The sequence below is a fragment of the Babylonia areolata genome, chromosome 21 (genome assembly GCF_041734735.1).
Source record: "Babylonia areolata isolate BAREFJ2019XMU chromosome 21, ASM4173473v1, whole genome shotgun sequence".
Lineage (NCBI taxonomy): Eukaryota > Metazoa > Mollusca > Gastropoda > Neogastropoda > Buccinidae > Babylonia > Babylonia areolata.
Genome location: NC_134896.1, coordinates 20146743 through 20171102, shown reverse-complemented (window position 1 = coordinate 20171102; position 24360 = coordinate 20146743). Strand labels below are relative to the sequence as shown.

At 44.6% G+C, this 24360-nt stretch overlaps 1 protein-coding gene across 1 annotated transcript in view; it reads right to left on the bottom strand.

The window, feature by feature from the left end:
* The window catches only part of LOC143296582 (uncharacterized), a 42427-nt gene extending 18090 nt beyond the window's left edge, over positions 1–24337 (bottom strand). The window contains exons 1-2 of the mRNA XM_076608606.1: positions 23270–24337; positions 17610–19551 (exon numbers count right to left, since the gene is read on the bottom strand). Of these exons, the coding sequence (XP_076464721.1) occupies positions 17610–19535 (1926 nt within the window). The 5' untranslated portion in view covers positions 19536–19551; positions 23270–24337. The remainder of the gene's footprint in view (positions 1–17609; positions 19552–23269) is intronic.
* Between the last annotated feature and the right edge of the window lie 23 nt (positions 24338–24360).

The window sequence follows — 24360 nt, the reverse complement described above, 5'->3', positions numbered from 1 at the left end:
GCTTTCTGGTTAAGGTGGTAAATGGTTGGCTGTGTTTTGGGGGGCTGGGGGGTTCAATTCTGAGCTTTTGATTTGTATGGGCACAAAAATGGATGAATGAACAACACCAATACAACAACAACAACGACAACAACAGCAAACAAGAAACTCAAACAACACAACAACGGGAACGTATTGATGCTTAAAGGTCCACCAAAGTCAATATCGAAGTGGTCAGAAAAAAATAACCCCAGTATAACTCTTTTTTTTCATGAAAGTTCCATCAATTTAACCAAAACAACATAAGAAAGGTAACGTCTGCTGTTTAAAGGTCCACTAAAGTCAAATTCGCGAACTCGCGAACGACATTGAAGTTGTTTTTTCTTCAGATCAAAGTACGATTGCAGACCTTATCTCTGTCTGTCTGTCTGTCTGTCTCTCTCTCTCACACCATTAATTGCTTGCTCGTATTCAGTCATACTTAGGAAAAGAATATTATCGCCGCAACTAAACAATGGTGAATAATGTATATAAATTGTAAGGAATCGCATTGGGGTCGTGTAATATAGCACGCTGATGAAGATTGGCGGCACACGTAACACTCACTGGCTAACTCACCCTTTTATATGGCTATAAATAAGGACCTTCAGAATGAAATTCTCGTTTAAATCTATCATGACTGTATTGTATTGAGAGTCTCTCTTCTCTCTCTCTCTCTCTCTCTCTCTCTCTCTCTCTCTCACACACACACACACACACACACACACACACACACACACACAATTTGTCCGAATATCATCCCTTCCCCCTTTAAGTTTCACTCTCTCCCCATCCACACGCACACACACACACACACACACACACACACACACACACACACACACACACACACACACACGTGTGTATGGAATAAATCTAAATTATCAATAACATAACCATGTCTATGTTAAGGTTTTGTTGTTGTTTTTGTGTGTGTATGTGTGTGTGTGTATGTGTGTGTGTGTGTGTGTATGTATGTATGTGTGTGTGTGTGTGTGTGTGTGTGTGTGTGTGTGTGTGTGTGTGTAAATATAAATTTTTGCTTTATTCTAAACTTTAAACTTCACGTTAATTGTTGACACACCCTTGTCACGGCAAGAACTTCCAATGTACTGACAATAAAATACCAAAGAGTGAAAATGTCAGCTCTCTCTCTCTCTCTCTCCGCAATGTTTATGTAACGTAATTTTTCTTTGTAGTAATATGCAACTTAATGTCAATTCCATGTGTACCCCCTTCTAAGGGGCTATGGCCTATATGAATAAAACATCTACATCTACATCTCTCTCTCTCTCTCTCACCTACTAATTCTCTCTTTTCCATGTTTCCCTCTCTCTCCTTTCCGTCTGTACTCGTTGGAATTTACAAATGAATATGTTTTCTTTTTAAAACATGAATTTATGGTTTTCGTGCCCTTAACAAATCCCGAGATCTTCCTTCCACAAAGGAGGAAGAAGGGTGGACAGTGAGACAGACAGATAGACACACAAAGAGACAGAAAGCAGGCAGACAGACAGAGCTTATACAGGGAGTCATGAGTATCCATTTACAGCAGATCAAAACACTCTTTCATGTCATGTTTCATTGCCATGAGAATAATAAAAATTAGAACAAACAGACGTAGATTAAACAAAATAGCGTGTGCTTCAAGCCAGATTATTTTCTCGTGGCAGCAGTATCCAAAGCAAACGCTTCAAACAGGAAAATCAAATGAATAATAGTGAAAATTACCTCTCTGTTTTAACCACGTCAGGCGATCTATTATTTAGTTGTTGTTATTGTTCGCTGCTGTTATTGTTGTTGTTGTAGTGTAATAACTTGAAGCTGATTTGTTAATGACACTTGACAGAAGATAGGGAGGGGATAACAGTTAAGAATTGTCCCTCTGTACTCCACAAAGTGAAAAATCAATCTCACGACAAATTGGAACACGAAATATGACGAGAACGGTCTCTTTCCCCTAAGTACAAAGTAAAATTCTATACGATTACAATTAGACAAGACAATATTTCTGAAATGCGATAATTTATACCAAAGGCAACGTTGTGAATTATTGCAACTGAACGTGATTGAAATGATATCCCTGGAAACTTCAGAGAAAACGAAATAATGTTTTCTTTATGACCTGCGAGGGAACACGCATTGGCACAGAACCCTCTGCTACAACAGTGTGAATGTCAACAGCGCGATGGCACAGCTGCATCATATTGGATCCAAAGTCGTGATCAAGACCAAATTTTGTCTGACTGACAACGTGTACACCCGGCTGATAAAACTTTTCTTTTTTTTTTTTTAGATAAAAAAAACAATACGTGGTTTGTTTACAAGATCAGAACCCTCTCTGTCTCTCTGTCGCTGTCTCTCTACCCTGCCTATCTGTTCATCTCGGTGAACAACAGTATGTTGATCAAGATCTAGATCTCAAAAGAATCTGCAGCGACCGCCGTTCATCAACAACATCAGAGGACGTTCGTTTTCTCCCCACTACCCCTCGGATGCTTGGAAACCTCAACAATGCGAGTATATAATACGTACAGAATATGTAAGCAAAACAGAAGTTGGTTTTTCATCCATTTTCATCTCTCTCTTTTATTTTTCTCTTTTTCTTTTCTTCTTTTTTTTTGTGACAGACGACTTGAACACGATGTATATTGTATATGAATCCTCCTGTGAACATTTTCACGGCTGCCGCGTGCCGATAATTGGCCGGCCACCTGTTGCACAGCCAGGCAGCATCCGACACTATCTGTCTGTCTGCCTCCTGCTGCTGCTGCTGGTCTGGCCTGGCCTGGCCTGGCCTGGCTGGGCTCCTCTCATGGTGAGGGATGCTAACATAAGAAGCACGCGTGTGTGTTGCGCGCTGAACTGAACCGGCAGAACCAATGTTCAAAACGTTTGTGAGGGTAATTATGTTAGCCCACCATTTCTCGCGGCAATCCCACCATTTCTCTCAGAGTGAAAGTGGGAGATAAATCGTGGGATTGCGAGAAACCGTGGGCTAACAAGAGTCTCTCCTTATATTGATATTGCCCCCGTCCGTTGTTCTACAACTTCACTGTCCCAGCTCAATCTTCTCTCAGCATGACACTCCCTCCACCCCACCCCCCCACCCCTCCCTCTATCCTCTTCCAGCACTAAACAGGGAACTGAGAAGGGAAAGGTGTCGGGCAGAGCGAGGGGGCGGGGGGTATGCAGGACTACATCTTAATCTTTACCTTGAAAATCAATCTCACTGTTAACATGATCTATTCCCAATTCATTTGGGTACATCCAGTGACAGACACGGCTGAACATTAAACCAGTCTTGCTTGAAGTACAACGACAGTTGACAACGATACGGGGTTGCCTTATGCAGCGCAAAATGTTACGTAATGCAACTCAACACGCTGTGCTCACTCCGCTCACACAGTTCACGCACTTAACCACAGATACTTGTAAATAAGCATCCGCGTGCGCGCGCGCGCTCGCTCGCAAGCACACACACACACACACACACACACACACACACGCACGCACGCACGCACGCACACACACACACACACACACACACACACACACACACACACACACACACACACACACACACACACACACACACACAGATATAGAGAGAGCTATAACACAGCCAAGGGAATATTTAGCAAACTAAATGTCTCGATATATATATATATGTGTGTGTGTGTGTGTGTGTGTGTGTGTGTGTGTGTGTGTGTGTGTGTGTGAGTGCAACAAATACAAACAGTTAATATTTAAATCAATGGCGGTCCAGTATAGACCACAGAAAGAGGCAATGTTTGAAGCTGAGCAAAGCACAGAAGAAAAAACAACACTGAACAAAAATGACAAAGACAACATACATTTTACGAAAAACAATGGCAGCGAGAACATCAATGTGACAAAACAATAATAACTGTGTAACTGATAAATCAACAACACAGGCAACATGCATCTGACAAAATATTAACAAAGAGTATATACAAAGAGTATATACATTAATTAAGATTTTTTTTTTAATGGATACACAAATAAACATGGAATATGTATGACTAAGCATCGACCGAAAAGCATACGATGAAACAATGACAAAGCAGTGTTTGGAGAATCCATAAACATAATAACAAGAGAACACTGACGTAATACATAAACAAAGATAAGTGACTCGACAAAACAATGATGAAGGGATTATCATATTACAAATATCATAAACCCGACACGCAGAAAAAGATCTACAACAAAGTTTGCAGCATTTTCAATGCGTTCTAAGCAACTTTTCTGTTTAGAGAGACAGACAGAAAGACAGACTGAGAGAGAGAGAGAGAGAGAGAGGGGGGGGAATGGGGTGTACAGCTGTTTGCTGCGGCGTAGGGCTTCACGTTTTTTCAGGGTTTTTTTTTTTCTTCAGGCCTCACATGATGATGAGGGATGGGTGATGGTGGGGAAAGAGAGAAGAGAAGGGAGGAGGGGACGTGAGTGTGTGTGTGTGTGTGTGTGTGTGTGTGTGTGTGTGTGTGAAACGTGGGGTGAACTACGCTGATGCCACTTTATGAGGGAAGATGAAAGCCGTGGCACGCTGTTGCTCTAGTGTCCGGCTGCGGACACACAGCTTGCTGGCATGTCGACTTGCTGCAGAACACGAGGGCTTGGGAAATGAAAAAAACCACAAAAAACGGGGTGTGAGGACGGGAGAGGAGATAGAGAAGGAGGTGGGGGTGAATGGGACAGGGGGGGGAAGTGGGGGTGGGGGTGTGAAGGAGGAAGGGTGGTGTAATTTCCAGTCTGTCGCCTTGCTGATAGATACGTGTAAAAAGGTACATAACTGACGGTGGCACGGCAGTTTAATGTTGGTGTAAAAACTGTTGTCGATGTCTATCTTGTCAAGAGCTCTCTCTCTCTCTCTCTCTCTCTCTCTCTCTCTCAGTTCACACCTAAGCTCAGTTATGTGCTATAAATGTGTATGAATAAGGATTGTCGCGCCCACTTCGCTGTAACAAACGATTTCAAGAAGGACAAGAAAGCTTCGGTTTCTACATTTCCGGCGTACAAAAGGAGCAATCTTGATACGTAGTTTTTCGCCCACAACGCGACAAATGGTTAAAGTTCATATTCCTGTGCCGCTGTTCTGTGGATAAAAACGCTATGGTTTTCTGTACCATGAATAGAATTACGTTTAAGTCGAAAAAGCAAAGGCGGATAACAACAACGCGAAATTATAATTGCGTGATCATGCCAATAGCAGGTCTGAACGCCAGTCTAGATAGAAACTGGGCCATTCTTTGGGGGAAAAGAACTGCGAGCCTGATGCACGTTCACTGTGCTGAAGCGGCGCACATGATTATTGATTCCAGGACCACTGACAAGAGCGTGGGGTTCCCAAGTGTTGTGTATTCGACCGTCCCGGGTAAACCGGAGTCTTGTCTCTTAACAAACCGGAACAATGTCAGTTTCTGAAGTTGTGAGTGCAGAGTAAGACAGGCCCCCTCCCCCCCTCCCTCCCGCAGAGTAAGACAGGCCCCCTCGGCTCCCCCCCCCCCCCCACCCCCACCCCCTACACACACACACCCTCTCTCTCAATCAGCCACCACATCCTCACATGCACTACTCACAAGGGATTCTTAACCCGGTCAGTTAAAGTGAACAAAATCATCAGATGTACAAATCACCCTTCAGTGGATGTCAGTTATTATCTTCGAGCATAACTGACCAGAAGAAAGTCCAATAGATTTCCTGCAATGGTCCACAACGAGACCTTACAGAAATACTACACATGAGTCACTTCAGTCATATTCGTACCGATGACACACATGTACATGACCACACTGTTCATCTTTAATCGTCCATCAGCCGCTCTTTCATCTTCTTAATCACTGGCACTGTATCATTACATAAAAGGCATCTCGGCATTTACAGTCATCAGTTCCTTCGCTGAAGGAAATTGTGTATATATAAACATGCAGACGCGGCATAGGATGAAGGATGAGTGGGGAGAGGGAGTGGGGGGAAGCGGGGAGCGGGTGGAGGTCTAATTGTACGAAATTGGCTTGAGCATCACTCCTTGTTTGCAGGAAAATAGGCGGCGAGTGTCACTCCCTGTATGTTTATAGTTCTTGTCTGTAATCCGACCTCTTATCCACGGGACAAAAGAACAATAAACAGCAGAAGGCAGGCACGCAGGCAACCAAAAATCAATAGATGTAAGATTTAATTAAAGAAGGTCAGAGTGGATCGAGACTGTTCTGCCCACAACGTGTTCACTGCCGATATTTTGAACAGCCGTTGTTTTACGATTTTCTTATCCATGAAAATATTGAGTTAAGCCTTCTGTATTTCTTACCCCCAGTTTTTTTTCTCTCTGTCTCTCTCTCAATAGTTTGAACAGCCGTTGGTTTATTACCTAGTTTCCTTGGTAATACGCTCTCTGTTTCTTACCTCCAGGTGTTTTTTTAACACCTGTATTCCCACCCTCCCTTCATCCCTCCCCCCCTCTCTCTCTCTGTCTCTCTCTCTGTGTCTCTCTTAAAACTAATATTGATTCAGCGCACAGAATTAATGCAGCAGGGCTGAACAATGGTGAAACAAAAGATGGCAACAGCTGTCTCGACCCTGAAATTCAACCGCAGGAAGAGAAGCAATTCCAGCCTCTGTATTTTCAAAATATATTATGTTTTTTCCCTCGTGGGGGAAAAGGTTGGGTGAGAGGGAGGTGCTCACATAACTCCACACAACCAAAGCCAGCTTACTCGTACTCCTCTTTTCTTCTTCTTCTTATTTCTTTTATTGTTCAGAATTATCTTTCTCTTCACTCCCAACCCCCCGCCCATCTTTCCCATACGTGGCTTGTCATCATTCAGAACAATAAGTGCTGACCATGAAGTGGCTATTTCTGTCCCCACCCCTCCCAACATGCGCCGCACACACTCACTCACTCACACACACACACACACACACACACACACACACACACACAAAATGGCTGCGACCACTTACACCATTCCACATTCCACCCCCACCATCATCACTACAAACCACTATTGCCCATCTCCCCAGCAACACCAAGAAGAGTTTTTAATTTTTTTTTAAAGAAGTAGAAAAAAAAAATAAAAAAAGAAGAAGAAGAAGAATATGTTATTTCAACGTGTTACAACACACAAATGTATCGCGTGTTTTTCTTTCATCAACAACGGAAACCGTGACGGTGGAACATCTGTGTGCATTGTGCTGCATCAAACCTGCAAGACCCTCCGTGCACTTGTTCATAGGTTCTACACAATAATGAGCGGTTATTTGCAATTAATATTTATCTGAAGACAATTGCACCACAGGCAAATTAAACAAAAGTCCCCCACACCCTTCCCCCTCCCACACCCACTCACACTCCCGTCGTCATTCACGCCTTTGCGTTTGATGCAGTGCCTATGATATTGTATTGTATGAGTCATGAACAGCTTCCACAGTCCAGAGCTTTCTTTTATTTGTCTCAGTGTCCCTCTGCTTGTCTGTCCACCTATCTGTTTATATGTCTGTGCGTCTGTCTTAATTTCTACTTTATTCATCTATCCATCTGTTTGTCTTTATTTTCTTTCTCAGTCGTTCTTCCTTTTCGCTTATAAAACAGCTCGAATTATAAACATACACATCATACATAATACACCACACACACACACACACACACACACACACACACACACACACACACACACACACACACACACACACACACACATACACGCCTACCTTCTTCTCCATCAAAGAGATACTGCTTGCTAACGTTTAAAGTGAACAACAACAACAACAACAACAAAAATGTGAAAGTTTGACGACTAACAGCAACAGGTATGCCTCCACTCATACGCACTAACACCGCTGTTTTCTTCTGTGGGATACATAACACTAATGCCACCGCCTTCCATAGAAGCAAAGCGGATGCAGCTTTGCGATTTGCGATTCCCCACACAACGAGTGTATCATTTGCATATCCTGTATGCAAACTACATGGACACAATGTTGTCACCGTGTGAGTCGCCTTAGCATTCATAGATGAATTGCACAAGCTTTTGACACTCATATGCAAAGTGAACACACGTTTGTAACCTAACAAACGAAATGGATGCCATGTAAATAACTATGGATGCAATTGTGTCTTGTACCTGAGGTGCTCTTTTTTTTCTTTCTTTTTTTTATTTTATTTTACACATGGTGAGGAGAGGACGCCATTTGTCACCCCGATATAAAACTGAACCACCTTCTGTTTGGTCCAACGCAAAAGTGGACTAGCTCTATCAGCTGTACACAAAGTGAATGCAAGCATATCTCCTGTAGGCAAAGTGAGTGCAACTTTATCATTTGTTGAATAATAAGCGCATGCAGTTTTATCAGATATAGAGAAACTGAATGCAATTTTATCGTCCATACAAAAGAAAACTGTTGTTGCATGTTACCATCCGCAGACAGGTCGGGTGGAATCTTATCGCCCACCGAAAATGTGGTTGCATTTTTATCACCCACACAAAACAGAGGGTGTAATTCTAACACCCAAAGAAAACATGGGTGCAATTTGATCATGCACAGAAAAAGTGAATGCAATTTGATCCTCCTCAGAAAAAAGCTGAAGCAAATGATCAGTTTCGTTTGTTAATTACTGAGAAGGTGTGACGAGGGTGGAGAGGAGGGTTCACCAAGACACACACACACACACACACACACACACACACACACACACACACACACACACACACACACACACACACACACACACACACACACACACACACACACACACACACACACATACAATCAAAGCAATTCTTGTTTTCAGTTTTGCAAGTAATTAGCAGAATCCTATAACAGTGCTGATTCAGTTACCGGCACAAAGATGAGGGGAGAGAGGGAGAGGGAGAGACAGACAGACAGACAAACAGACAGAGACAGATAGAGAAAGACAGGGAGAGAGAGAGAGATGTTTGGTCCCTGTGTCAAACAACGGATATGCGGGATGAAGCAATCGAACAATAAGTTTACCTTTGGGCCAACAGCAAAGTGAGAGCTGTATTATCAATGGTTTCTCCAGTCAATGGTAAACCATTTACAGATTAGTCTTTTGTGAAGGACTATGACTCTCAAACTAGGAGGCAAAATTGCACTGGCTCTTAGTGCTGCAGCCTTGTGGGCTAGTTGGCCTTTGGGAACCATCCCAACGCCGACTGTCCTAAAACCCTCTTGGCCGAGAGAGTGGGGATGTACTTGGGCAAGACACTCTCCACTATAATCAAATTCTAGCCCAAATAGTCGGAACAGCAGTTGCCTCCTCTGCTGTTCTGATGGTCATAGTCGGACACGACTGACTATCATATATATATAGATATATATATATATATATATATATATACATATATACACATTGCTATGGCTATAAAATGGCTTATGAAAAATTGCAACTCTCTCTCTCTCTCTGGCATGCTTCACTTGAAAAGCACGACTTCTTTCAGATATATTTCAGTTTCAATCAGTCAATTTCTCTCAAAGTCTACTTTTATAAGCTTAAGAATGTCAACATACGAAGGTATCTTGCTAAGTTTAGAATTGGTATATCCCCCATAAAATACAGGGTACAGACCCCTTTTAGATAATGATGATAGATATTGTCCTTTCTGCCGTAATGCAATTGAAAATGAAGTCCACTTTCTTTTCCTGTGTCATAAATATCAGGATCTGAGAGAGGAATCAATACCAACTAAGTATTACACATATCCGTCATTCTTTAAGCTTTCTTTGATCCTAGCCTGTGAAAATGCTGATATTATAACAAAATGTTCTTTGTTCATATACAGAGCACTTAGCCGTAGAAAACAATGTCTCAGTAATATTTCAATTATTGCATGATATTTCTTTTTGAAACTGTGCACTCCTGTTGTTATGGGCCAGAGGCCTGACAGTTAAAACATTTTTTTACTTTGACTTTGACTCTCTGTGTGTGTGTGTGTGTGTGTGTGTGTGTGTGTGTGTGTGTGTGTGTGTGTGGGTGTGTTTATCTCTCAATCTCTCTGAAAAAAGTGTCAATAAATTGGCCAGTAGATGACACGAAGTCATCTCCTGAAGCAACAGGTTATGATTAGATATACATCTCCCATTAGCATGGGCTGCATACCTTATTGGCGCTAGTGCGCCTAGAAAAGGATTAATTAGTGCGCTTTTCAAAAGAAAAGGATCAGTGCGCCTTTCAAAAGAAAAGGATTAACTCGTGCGCTTTTCAAAAGAAAAGGATTAACTCGTGCGCTTTTCAAAAGAAAAGGATCAGTGCGCCTTTCAAAAGAAAAGGATTAACTCGTGCGCTTTTCGAAAGAAAAGGATTAGTTAGAGTGTGTTGTGAGCCGGCCAGTGGAAATCCAAAGTTAACACTTTTTTTTTTCCTCCAGAGACTGGCATCCTTGTGCTGTGGTCAGTGTCGTATTGTCACCTGCCATTTACTACCATGAGAACTGTTAGAACCGTAATATAGCACCTAGCAGCACTGTCATGGGATCGTGGAGGGAGCGGGGAGACTGGTCATATTGTATTTTCTTTTCTTCGTTCGTTTATTTATTTATAGTCTGTTCATCTAAGATGATGATATTAGACTGAAAATAAATGATATTATTATTATCATTTGGATTATTATCATTTCTATCATAATGATGATTGTTAGTATTAATTAGAAATCGACATTTCTGTATATTCGAATGAAAAGGGGGGCGGTTGAGGTGGAGGGGAAGGGGGGGGGGTCGGGGGGGGGGGGGGGGGGGCAAGGGGGAGGGGACTAAGACAGGAAGAGAGACAGACAGACAGACAGAGAGAGAGAGGGAGAGAACAGAATGTGGAAAAGATAGAGTACAAAATCTAAAATGAAGAGGGTGAGTGTCAGTGATTGGAGAAAGAAAAAAAACTTTATATTGGAAGGGTGTGTGTGAGAGGCGGGACGGGGGAAGCGGGATTAGGATTTACTTTTCTGCCCAAGAAAGAAAGCGGTATTTTCCTTGCTGAAACTGAACTGTGTGTTTGAGCGGGAAAGAGGCCCCGTCAGTCTCTGAACATCATCCTGGTCATTGTGCCTGAAAACCACCTGTGACTCACAGTCTTCCTGGTTTTCTCTCTCTGGCCTAATGGTGGCCTTCCCAGCTGCCGCCTGTATGTTCGGTGAAAAAAAAAAAAAAAAAAAAAAAAAAACCTGACTCATCCGGTCCGGGTCGCTTCATGTCACGTTTTGTGACTCATCTCTTCTCGCCATCTCTTGGCGCTTCTGTCTGCTGGCCATTGTTCAGGCGTCAGTGATGATAAACATGGCAGGAACAAGCTACTTCGTAGACATGGCAACCTTTCCTTGTAGTGTGTATTGTAAACATTATCTTCCATGTAGAGCATGAACGCAGAACAAATAGTAAAACTAATGCGTGTCACAATGTACTGTTGTTTAAAGACCTTATCAAATGATGAGCACAGTTCTTAGGGTGATACACTAAGCGCACGTCGATGTCGCATGCATGTACGAACACATATTGCAATATTATGAGCTTGGATCGTAGAACAAACAATAAAACTTACTGTGTATCACGTCGATATTGAAGGCAGGTCCCCTTATTTAAAATCCGAGCATCATTCTTAGTACGAATATATAAAGCACACATCGATTTCGCATGTATGTACATGTTCTAAGATACTATGTATTATTATGAATAACGAGACCTATCGGTCCAGGATGTGAGAAATCTAGGAATCTAGGATTCTTTTTAAATCACAAAGAGGTGATACCTCGGTTTGTAAGCTTCCTACATAATAATTCTAAGTGATTCATTCTAACCAACACTTGTATTGCTAGGCATCGCAAATAAGGCTCAATACCAAGCCTAAGACAATCCATTTTAATCAAACTCCTCGCTTAGAATTTACACTATGGGGTTATAAATATAGAACGCAGATCAGATTCAACACTGTTCAACACCCAAACACTTAAGATGAACCGGAGATATGGTACCAACCCCTCAAAACAACGAGAACAATGAATGCAAAGCTATATTTAGTATGTCTATAGACAAAAGTTGGGCTTTTCTGACTGTCTGACCTGAATCATCTCGATTTACGGTCGGGTCGTTTCGATCTCAACTAGATCACATACCAGAAGTGCTGCATGACAAAAAAGAAGAAAAAAATTATGATGAATACAAATATTTATAAAAATGTCTTAATCTTGAGATGACAGTTTCTGCGTCTCTCTAGTGTCACTAAGTGACTGTTCCTGCCGTTTATTTGCGGCTCCAAACGCGACAGTCCACGCTTCGAAACTTGGTTTATTTCTTTTGTTTCCTTTTAGTTTAATAATGCTTTATACTCTGTATGTATATATACATGTCACATTTTATTGGATTGCTCTGAAGGGCTGAACAGGGCTTTGAGTTGTTGGTCAAGTATCTGTTCCCGTACTCCCACTCCCACCCCCTTTGTTGCTGTTTTGTTGTTGTTGTTGTTGTTTTTGATTGTTGTTTTTTTAAGCAGATATGGTGTAGTATATATGGATCAGTCCGCACGCTTTGATCCATCTTTGAAACTGAAAGTCTCCATCAACACCAACGATATGACTCCGTTGTGAGAAGTGCCACACCACTTTCAAGCATCCATGTGGCCAGGTTGCACAACACGCCATTAGCAGTTAGCTGCCAGAAAAATCCCTAACTGTCTGCTTATATTCCTGTCTGCATCTATGATTTACTTCAAATCACCGTACCAGATCGTCATACTTACAAAATACCGCTGACTGTCTGTCTGACCAGCAGAGTTGAAAGACCTATTTCTGTTCGCCCAAAACGAAAAAGCAAGATGGTGGCACGTTAGTATAGTGACTGAATCCGCATCAAAATTGAGTAAAATAATGTCCAAATGAGAGTCGAAATCCACTGACAATTGGTGACAACACCTACTGATGGTAATATCGTGTCAAACAGGCACAAAAATGTCGGTAAAATAGGTTCCTGAATGTAGGGTGCTAAATGTATATATAAAACTTCTTGGCCGAAAGTGAGGATGTAACTTAGGCAACACACTCTCCACTAAAATCAAATTAATTATAGTCCAGATAGTCGGGATAGCAGTTGCCTCCTCTGCTGTTCTGATTGTCTTAGTCGGACACGACTTATTAACTGCGGTAAAGACGAAAATATGGGACAAAGTTTATATCTTGTTTGATGGACTATAAAAAATAAAAATTAAAAAAATCAATTTACTGGTGTTATTCGCGCACGCGCGCGCGTGTGTGTATATCAGAGAGAGAGAGGGGAGCGGGGGGTGAAAACTGATCTGTTGCGGATACCGTTACGCATATACCTATCTCCAAAGTTCTTACACGTTTTAGATCGCGCAAGAGGCGTTCGAATAGCAGATGGACTGACACCTTTCCGGTCTCAAGTTAGCGGTGTGCTGACCTTCAGCTTCTAGAGTGCAGACTGACACATGTCATTCCTCCATTTGCCGCAGAGTCAAGTTCCAAGCAAAGATCTCTTCATTGAAACAAAGAAGGATAGCATCGAACGTACAATACTGCCATGATTACCAGTTTATATGGAAAGAAGCGCGGCGAAACATTCTGATCCGCGTCATAAATTATAAGTGTTGCAGAAAGATAAGATCATACTAGATGCAGCCTGTACTATATTGCATTTTATGTCTGTCTGTCTGTCTGTCTCTCTCTCTTTCTCTCCCTTTCTCTTCTTGTACATCTACTTCTTCTTCTAATTCTTCTTTCTTCTTCTTCTTTTCTCTCTCTCTCCCAACAACTTAATTGTGGGGTTTTCCCCATATCTGTACATCCTACCGACTATCTCAGACCAGTGCAGTTAACATAATAGGCTGCGTAACCTTTGTCATGTCAAATACTATGTTCTGCCCAGTGAACGTTGGAACGATAACCGTCTGGGACAAACAACTTAAACTCTGAGAAATGGTGACGATAAACACTGCAGTGCACACGCACGAACGCGCGAGCATGGAAAAGTTTGCAAATGCATCTGCTCGCAAACAAATACTAAAACAAATGTTTGCATCGCGCCTGAGCGCATTAACACCCCCCTCCCCCCCTCCCACACACACACCTCTCTCTCTCTCACACACACACACACCACACACACACACACACACACACACACACACACACACCACACACACACACACACACACACACACACACACACACACGCTATGAGAAAGAGACAAACTGAGACAGACAGGCACACTATACAGGTAGAGGTGCATCAACTACAAACGGTACAAGGGGTAGAAAATGAATGGGCGGGGACTCACATACAGTAACAATCCAGGTGAACATCTCAGATGTAAGATTTAAAACCAAAACGCCGAGATAATAATCATATATGGTTACGAAACGTAATTGTCAAAGTATGAAATATTCAAAGGCATAGGCTACACCTTCTCTCTCTCTCTCTCTCTCTCTCTCTCTCTCTCTCTCTCTCTCTCTGCTCTCCTCCTCCTTCCCCCCTCTCTCTCTCACTACCCCCTCCCTCTCTCTTTCTCTCTCAGAATAATTATAGTAATAAATTTCCGGGTTCTCTCTCTCTCTCTCTCTCTCTCTGGCAACCCCCACCCGCACCCCTTCCTCTCTCTAATACTATGTCTCTAGACTGACAGAGCTTTATAAACAGACCACAATTGTCGTAAGATGTAAAACCGGATTCAGTCGAGATGAACCATTCCTAATCCTTCTTCGTCATCAGTTCATGGAAACTGGTTATGTATGACTGATGAATGAGCCACAGTAGATTTCCAGTTTATTTTTCGCGAAATGCCTGCTTGAACACTGAGAAGTGGTGAGGCAAAGAAAACCTGAGTGCATATGAACTTGTGTGCGTGCGCGCCTGCGCGCGTGTGTATGTGTGTGTACGTGTGTATGTGTATGTATGTGTGTGCGTGTGTGTGCGTGCGTGTGTGTGTGTGTGTGTGTGTATGCGCGCGCGCGAGCGCAAGCGTGAGTGTGTACAATGTTCTGAGGGGAAAAAAAACCCATTTGGCTGTGGGTATATCATATTAAAATGCATTGAGTGTGACACCTTTTTAAAATGTATATATATTGGAGTCTCGTGAAGTCTTACGCATCTCAGGTATTGTTAGAACCGGTGTAACGTCACAAATCGCCTCCCACCCCTCCACCCCCTCGTCCCAACCTTCCGTAGGTCCCGAAGGGCCCCCCGGGGAGGCATCCGTGTCCTGAATCGTCCCACGGGGGACTTGCCAGTATCCGAGAACTAGTGTTCCCCGTGGGTCGTTTTAGTGACCTGAAACGTCACCCGGGGGGCCGTTCTACAGAAGAGTGGGGACGATTTGGGACGTTACACCGGCAAAAAACACCGTGGCATTCAACGACGAGTTGAGCTTTAACATCTTGTTACAGACTGTCAGTGAAGCCACACCCAAGAGGCACTACTGTGGACAATGGATTCTGTGTTTCTTGACTTGGAGTGTGCTCAGAAGATGAGCAAGTGCTTTATCGCGAAAGAATTTGACGCAGGGATTGTCAAGGAAGTGTGTGTGTGTGTGTGTGTGTGTGTGTGTGTGTGTGTGTGTGTGTGTGTGTGTGTGTGTGTGTGTGTGTGTGTGTGTGTGTGTGTGTGTTTCTGCCTGTGACCGTGCAGTGCATACACAGAGAGGGTGATGCAGATCAGACGATGGGCGAGGCAGAGTGTGAGCGAAAGCGTCCACTCAAGTGCGAAGCTTAAGATGATGATCTTTCCACACAATGATTCACCAGTATCACTTAACTTGTGCCTTCAGATATGTCAAGTGTGTGATGAAGACTGCTTCTCACGGCACCACCCTCCATCTGCTGCACTCACCACAGACACAGCTGCAAACAGACTTAAGGCGCTGATGCACAGACCATTACACCAATGTGGTTAGCAAGGCGGACCACCAGCTGAGTGTCACCACGGCCACGCGTTTTCAAACGTTCGAGAGATTCGGTTCCTGTTCGACCGTTCCGAATACTGCACCATATACTCCGAACGAAGAGACTGTCTTTTCCAAGCAGTAATCACAAGTTTTAGAACTGACCCAATTGATTGATTAAAAACAAAAGTAATTGTTCCTAGAAAACTGAATTGTCGGAAGCGAGTTCAGTATCTATACATGTCTACCAATACTTTTTTTTTTCCACGGCCACGGCGTCTTGACAGGGGACGTACAAATTTTTGACACCTCTTTCCCCTATCCTCCATCTGATTGGCTGTTGCAGCTCAAATGGTGTCATAACTACTCATTAGACACGGGGTCTTCTGAGGCCTGTTCAAGAAGCCGAGAATGTTCGCAACTTAACCATACAAAGAATGTTTTTTCCTACTTGAAGCCCTCTGCCCACCCCACCCCTTCCTGCCCATCATTGCAGCCTGAGCGTTGCCGCACCCAGACACAGGATACTGGAGGTTGAGGGACTTGAGAAGGTGTACCGATGCTCCTCCAAGAAATGCACAATCGCATGTTGTGCTTGTAGCGTTTTCCCCTATTTCCTAACTCTAATCATAGACGCGCGTTGAAACTTCTGTTACGACTTCAACCTTTTCCGCATAAGAACAACTGAGAAGAACTCATAAATCGTATACGAAACGCTGTGGCTTAGTGGTCTGTTGATTATGAAAAAAAAAAATGAAAAAAAACAACAACAAACAAACAAACAAAAAAACATGGAAAGTTGCAGATTCCAAAACCATAAATAGCTTTAAATGTAATTCGGTTCCTTCAGAGATTTGAGTGTGTTATGGACTCAACTAAATATATCCGGGAACCTTCAAAAAATTTAGAAGGAGGCAAACAATACTAGGTTTTATGTCAAACTTAGGCATAATTCGGAACCGGATAGATAAAGGTTAGAATTTTACATGGTACGTCTATAGCCATAATTTCGGAAGGAGACAAATATCACACTGTCCATGAATCATCCGGAAAATTAAAAGCTGACACAGACCTGACCGTAAGAAACTCCGGAGAATCTAAAAGCATATATCATACTGAGAGAAACAAAAGGCAGATAGTATGAAAGCTAACCGTAAAAATCTGGAAGAAGACAAGAAGTAACAAACTACTGATATCAAAGGAAAACAATGATTTGGAAGAAAACAAGCAGATAATATCAGAACCTGTTTTACATCAGTTAGGAGGAAAATTTTAAAACCAAACTATGTTTAAAACATTGAAAACAATGGAAACAGACAACAAACAGCCACTGAACTCATTATACTGAATCTGACTCATTCTGAGACAAAGATGAATGAAGAGACAGACAGAGACAGAGACTCACACACACACACACACACACACACACACACACACACACACACACACACACACACACACACACACACACACACACACACACACAAACACACACACACACACACACACACACACACACCACACCACACCACACCACATCACACCACACCACATCACCACACAACGACACAACACGCACTCAAACCAGCATTTCACACACACACACACACACACACACACACACACACACACACACACACACACACACACACACACACACTAAAAAAAAAGGATATTTTGTTCATGGTGTGGCCATCCATAGGAGACGCAGGCGCCGAAGCGTCCAGGATCTCGGACTTGAGACTGCCCACACCTTGCAGGCTGTCCTGCTGTGGAGACTTGGCCGAGTCGCCCTCACACCCCGGGGACGGAGGCTGCGAACTTTCGAACACGCTCTCGTGGAAACGAAACCCTCCGTAGACCTCCGAGTGATGCAGACTGGGGTTGGTGATGGCCACGGAGGTGGGGAGGACGGGGGGGAGGTAGGGGTGAGGGAAGGGGGAGGACAGAGGAGGGTGCCTGTCCTCCTCAGCTTCCCCCGTAAGATGATCCATGTCCTGCTGCGAGGTGGCTTTGCTTTTCGGGGACAGTCGGGTGTCGGTCACCTTGGTGCGTTTCTTCTTGGTGGCGCTGGACACCACGAGCGGCAAAGCCTCCGTCTGCTCGGGTTCTGGGGGCGGAAAGAGGGGCGGCAGGAGACCGGCGTGCAAGTAGCTGTTGAAAGGGAAGTGGGTGGGGAAGGGGAGAGTCGGGTTCGTGTGAGGCTTGATCAGGTCCGACGATTCGCTCCGAGGCAGCAGGAGCTCGAAGGCGCTCGGTTTCTCCGGGGCCTGCCGATGGCTGCTGAGCCTCTCCAGAATGCGGAGGTGGTCCGGGAAGGGAATGATCAGCTCTGTCGGTTTCTCTGTCTGGGAGTTGGACACGGTCTCCTTGAGGGCTTCGCGTTCTTGCCTGGGTTTGGGAATGGTCAAAGGTTGTTGCACATCGTCCTCTCTTTTAGGGGACTGAGAATGGGGGTGTTGTTGCTGGATTTCTGACGCACTTTCGAGGTGGTTTAATTGCTGCTGCTGGTTGTTCACAGAACCAGCGTGTTTTTCAAGGACTGTTATTACTGCAGAGTCCACGGCTCTCTTGACGGCTTGGATAATCTCGGATTTTAGGGAGAGAGACACGTGCTGCGAAATCAAGGATGGCTGAATTGTGGGCGTGAGGAGATGACCTTTCTCCGGGTCATGACTGTCACTGTCTTTCAAAACGTTCTTATTTTCTGAGCCCTCTTTTGTCACTTTGCCGTTCAAACACAACGGAGGGGACGACAGGAGTTCTGTTTCATGACGAGGACTGAACCCTTGTACTATGTGGGGCTCCTCAGCTTCTTTGTCAGCGGGTTGTAACACACCTCCTTGTATCGCCTCCTCGTTCTCCAAATCTTCTTGCGAACTGTTGACATCCCTGTCCTCGTCATCTGAACTGCATCTTGAAATCTGGCTGACGCTTTTCTTCACGGCGTGGAGCTGTTTCTGAAGCTGGAGAATGTGTCTGTGAAGAACGAGGCATTCCAACTTGCGGTACTTGGACTTGGAAGCCAGCGACGTTTTAGTGTCGTGCTGCTGAGGCTGAGGCTGTTTACGTTTTTGTCTCTTCATGTCGTTGTAGGTGGCCTGGGCCAGCGAGTCGTAACCAGTCTGTGGACACTGACGGATTGAGGTCAGGATGTTCTCCACACGGGCACGCTTGGCTTCTTTGGAGTCTGAAGGAGACGGGCTGTTCGTTGGACCTGCAGCCTCGTCCTGCTCCCTGTCGTTCTCTTTCTGGGCGTCGTCTTTGCCGTTCGTCTGGCCCGGGGAACGGTCCAGATCACTGTCGTCGCCGCTGGGAGTGTTGGAAGTTTCAGACCGGTCCTCGTTATCCTCCACTGGGTCCTCCTTACAGGAGGAAGACTTCTCAAGTTCTGGTGGGTTCTCCATGTCGGGTGTCTCAGAGTCTGTGGCTGTGGCCGCACAGTACGTGTTAAGTGGTGACAGGTCAGGGGTCGTGCCCAGGGTCTTCAGGGTGTTGTTGTTGTCTTTGACCTGCTGTTCCGGGTTCTCCTTTCCAGAGCTCTTCAAAATGTCACGCAGCATCTGCGACGCTTCCCCCAGCGTCTCCTCTCCTGGCTTCATGCTTCAGACTGACCGCCTGTAAATAAACACGAAATGATTGGGATAGTATAAACTTAACGGTGAATGCACAGCTTAAGAGAATAAAGGGGAAAGTAGAGAGGGGAAAAAAAGTAGATAGATGCAAACAATCTAACACTACACATTCTATGACTGTCGGTATGGAATCTTTTGGACAGACACCATCAAGACAAGGTAAAAGGCCACTGCACCGAGTGGAAATGATTGACGATGATATCCAGATCACTTTGGAGTATGTTGTAGCAACACACACAAGTAATCAGTCTGTGTACCACGCGTTGAACAAAATACAGGGTGACTTCACTTTGGAATCACACACACACACACACACACACACACACACACACACACACACACACACACACACACACACACACACACACACACACACACACAAAACAAAAAAAAAACAAAAAAAACCCATCAACCTGGATGAGCGAGAAACAATGTTATAAATGAATTAGACTCAATCTTAACAGTCAACTTTCTGTTCTTGTATCAGTTCTGGAAAATGGAGAGAGAGAGAGAGAAGTCACTGACACACACATGCATACATACATGCATACATACATACACATACACACACTACCTACAACTGAATTTATTTCATGTCAAGCAAGGCGTACGCCTACAGGACATTAAAAGAGGTAAAGACTGCACAGACATGGAGGGGGTGGGGTGCAGCTGAACACACAGAGACTGAGGCAGATGACAGAGAGGGCGGGGTGGGGGAGACATACACAAAGACTGATACAGCTGCAGACAGAAACAGAAGCAGAATCACACAGGGAGATTGAGACAGTGAGAGAGAGAGACAGACAGACAGACAGACAACGGCAGAGACACAGAGGGAGAGAAAGAAAGAGAGAGTGTGTGTGTGTTAGATGGATAGGAAGGGAGATAGAGGGGTTGGTAGACACAGACTCAAGATGACATTGAGCATCATGGTTTATATTACAGAACTGAAACTGATGCAACCATCGAGCTCAATATATTCAGCTCAGTAGATGCAACACACACACACACACACACACACACACACACACACACACACAAATCCCACTCCACTAACCCCAAACCAAACCAAACCCCCGCACCTCCTCTCCCCCTCCCTAACACCCTCCCCCCCGCGCCCCCATCCCCTCCCCCCCCCCAACCCCCCTCGCCCCCCCCCCCCACCCCCCCCCCCCCCCCCCCACACACACACACACACAACCCAACACAGCCACACCGCACACACAACACACTCTAAACAGAGAGGAATCACCACTACCACCAGCCCTGCCGGCACCAGCTACTAGTAGTAGTTCGTTCTGTCCAGTATAGCTGCAGACAGCAAACGACAGGTGAGGATGGAGGAGAAGTAGAAGGGACGGAGACAAGAGTTTCGCTGCGGTGGTGGGACAGACCAGACCGTGCGGCGTTGGTGGTGACAGACATCGCCACTACACGGAACACTCAGTTGGCGTGCAACCTGTCCGCCACTTTCACACTGCTCTCAGCAACTAAAGCGATGGAGCGATCATCGCCTGTCTAAGCCCAAGCCTTGTGCTGAGGCTTCTTCGCACTATATTCTACGATGAAGCTTTTGTTTTTTTTTTTTTGCATGCAAAGTTGTTGCATGCTCTGAAGCTGAATCGTCCGATGATGCCCCGTCATTATTTAAAAGACGTTAATGGTAATATGTATATCTTTTTTTTAAATTCAATATAGCACCCACTGTAGATGGTTAAAAATATATATTTAAAATAATTCTAAAAGATTTTTTTTAAGTACAAGAACAAAAGAAAAGAAAGAAAGAAAAAAGCTGATGGCAAAACTGAATGAATAATCGATGTGTTAATGGTACATGTGCTGGAGTACAGGGTCTGGGTCTCTCTGTGTGTGTGTGTGTGTGTGTGTGTGTGTGTGTGTGTGTGTAGATATTTGTCGGTTGGTTTGTTTTGTTGTTGTTGTTGTTGTTTTGTTTGTTGTTGGGGTTGGTTTGTTTTTTAGTTCATGTTATCGCTCGGTCAGATGCAGCAGAAGACGGATGAAGTCATAGTTTGAGAAGATGGTCCTATAATCTGAGCCAGTTTCGGTGTTGATGTAGACTCTGAGCTGGGAAAACCTCGCGCTTTTTACCTTCATTTTCGTTTATGATCTTTATCTTAAGTTTGGCGCACAATACTTAGGATTGTAAAATCCGTGTTAAAAGTGATGCTGCTATTGGTTTTCTTCAGTTTCATGTTGCATACATTTCGTCCATCTGAATCACACACAAAAAGGAGAGAAATCGGTGATAGTAACAGATGTATATGTTCAGCGAAAAACATTCGTATCTAGCATCAGTAGGTCTACAAGTTTAGAACTAAGAGCGGTGTGTGAAAAGTGGGACACGAGAAAGTAAGAGAGAGAGAGGGGGGGGGGAGACAAACAGACAGACAAACAAACAAGCAGGCAGGCAGAGACAGACAGACAGACAGACAGACAAACAGTTGCATTGTGTCCAGTCTATACAGAAAGTGTCGCCGGGGTGAAGGATTTCGAAGCAACTTGAGTTGTTTTGTGGGGAACTGAATTCGGCATCAGTGCTATGTTGCACACGTGCATACGGAATCAGTCTGCAGAACATGCTGTGTAGTGTAAACAGATCGAGTCTCATGCTTAAAACTATTTTAATTCCTTTGTGACAGCACTTGAAATCGTTTTCAAGCGTAGCAAACTTGATAGGCCTATGTTGTTCCTAATTCTCAGGCGAGAGAAACAGTGACACTGTGCGTCACAAACTGGTTTCAAATCAACAGAGCTGTTGTTTCTCCAGTTACCATTGCCTAGATGTTGATGTGTATAGTAATGATAGAGGAAGAAGCAGCAGCAGAGCCCCCTTTCCCTCTTGCTATATATACTGTACCCCATCCTATCCTCGTCTCTTCAGTACTCGCTATCCTTCACACACACACACACACACACACACACACACACACACACACCCATGTACGCGCTCGCACACACACACACACACACACACACACACACTGACACACATGTACGCGCGCGCGCTCACACACACACAAACATGTACGCACACACACACACACACACACACACACACACACACACACACACACACACACACACATATATATATATATATATATACAGAAACATGCACGCGCAAAAACACACATGTACGTGCACGCACACACACACATGTACGTGCAAACACACACACACACACACACACACACACACACACGGCATACTGCACACACGCAACACACACAACTGAACACACACACACACACACACACACACACACACACACACACACACACAAAATGTACGGACGCACACACACACACACACACACACACACACACACACACTGCATAGTGTGTGCACACACACACACACACACACACACACACACACACACACACACACACTGACAAGTACGCACACACACAGGCTGTCACTTTTCGCACGCACACACGCGGAACTGACGCGCACGCACGCACACACAAACGCACACACACACACACACACACACGTACTGTCACACACGCGCGCGCTGTGTGCCTCAGTCAAGCAAATTTATCAGTGTGCAGTCAGTTCGCAGGTTTTAATTATATTTTCATAATACGTTCGTCAGCGGATACTAGTAATACTGAGCAACTTTGACGAAACACAAGGCAAAATGGAATACACATGCATTTGAACACAAACCTACCCACCTGCTCCAAGCACTCAACAGCAGACGTGGTTCACTTCCAGTGATGAAGCTGTATCCAGATCTGTCGGAGTCGGAGTGTCCCGTTTCCAGCACTCACAGACAGGGTCTTGGGAAGGCGGCGGGGATATTCCGTCCGTCCGTCCGTCCGTCCGTCCCGTGAGAAAATTCTACTCCAGCCCACTGCTTGTTGATAGACTGACACTTGTACTTGTCTCACACTTCACTTGCAGTCATCACACAAACGTCACAACATTCCCTTGCACGTCCAAATACACAGTCAAGTCAATAAGGTTCACTCAGTCACAGACAGAGAAAGAGAGAGAGAGGGAGGAAAAAACAGAAAGGTAAAAAGCGTACTCGCACTGACATCAGCCAACCCTACACTTTGACACTTTGATGCGGATCTTCACACGCACACTAGACTTGAAATGGACGCAAATGAAGGAAAAGTTTACTAACTTAGCTTTCTCATTCTCATCTCCAACACCACCACACTTCACTGGCTGACACAGAACGGTGAGATAATACTGATGAGGGGGTGCTTTGAAACGGAGCGTTATCTCGACGGGACTGTCGTTAGAAGCTGCCTGGGCTGGCGTCTCTCATCCGGCTTGAGACTTCTGCTGTCGTTTGCTCCTCCTCCTTTCCCCTGTATCTTGCCCAGCTGCAGAAACTACTCTCCCTCTCACGCACACAGCACACACATAGCCCGTTCTCGGATCGATTTCTCACTTCCTGCAAAGCTTCCTCTGTACCGGTGAGAGTTTAGACCGAAGCCTCCGCCCACCGCTCTGTCTCCAGACAAATTCGTGTCCTCAGCGCGCGTGCTTAGGGCGGAGTCTGCTGCTGCGGCCGAGCAGTCAAGACCGTAGTCTTGCTTCATGACTTGAGAGAGGGGCTGTGCCATTGGACTGCAGCCGCAGCACGCGACTGTCGCGAGGCGTCGCTCAAGGAGTGCGTGGTGTGAAGGCATCGTGGACGTGCAAGAGAGAAGAGAGCGAAGAGAGACTGTGACTGGAGCAACAGCAGCACTGGAAGCTGCGAAGAGACAAATGAGTGATAGCCACATGACTGGCGTGATGATTTTGGTAG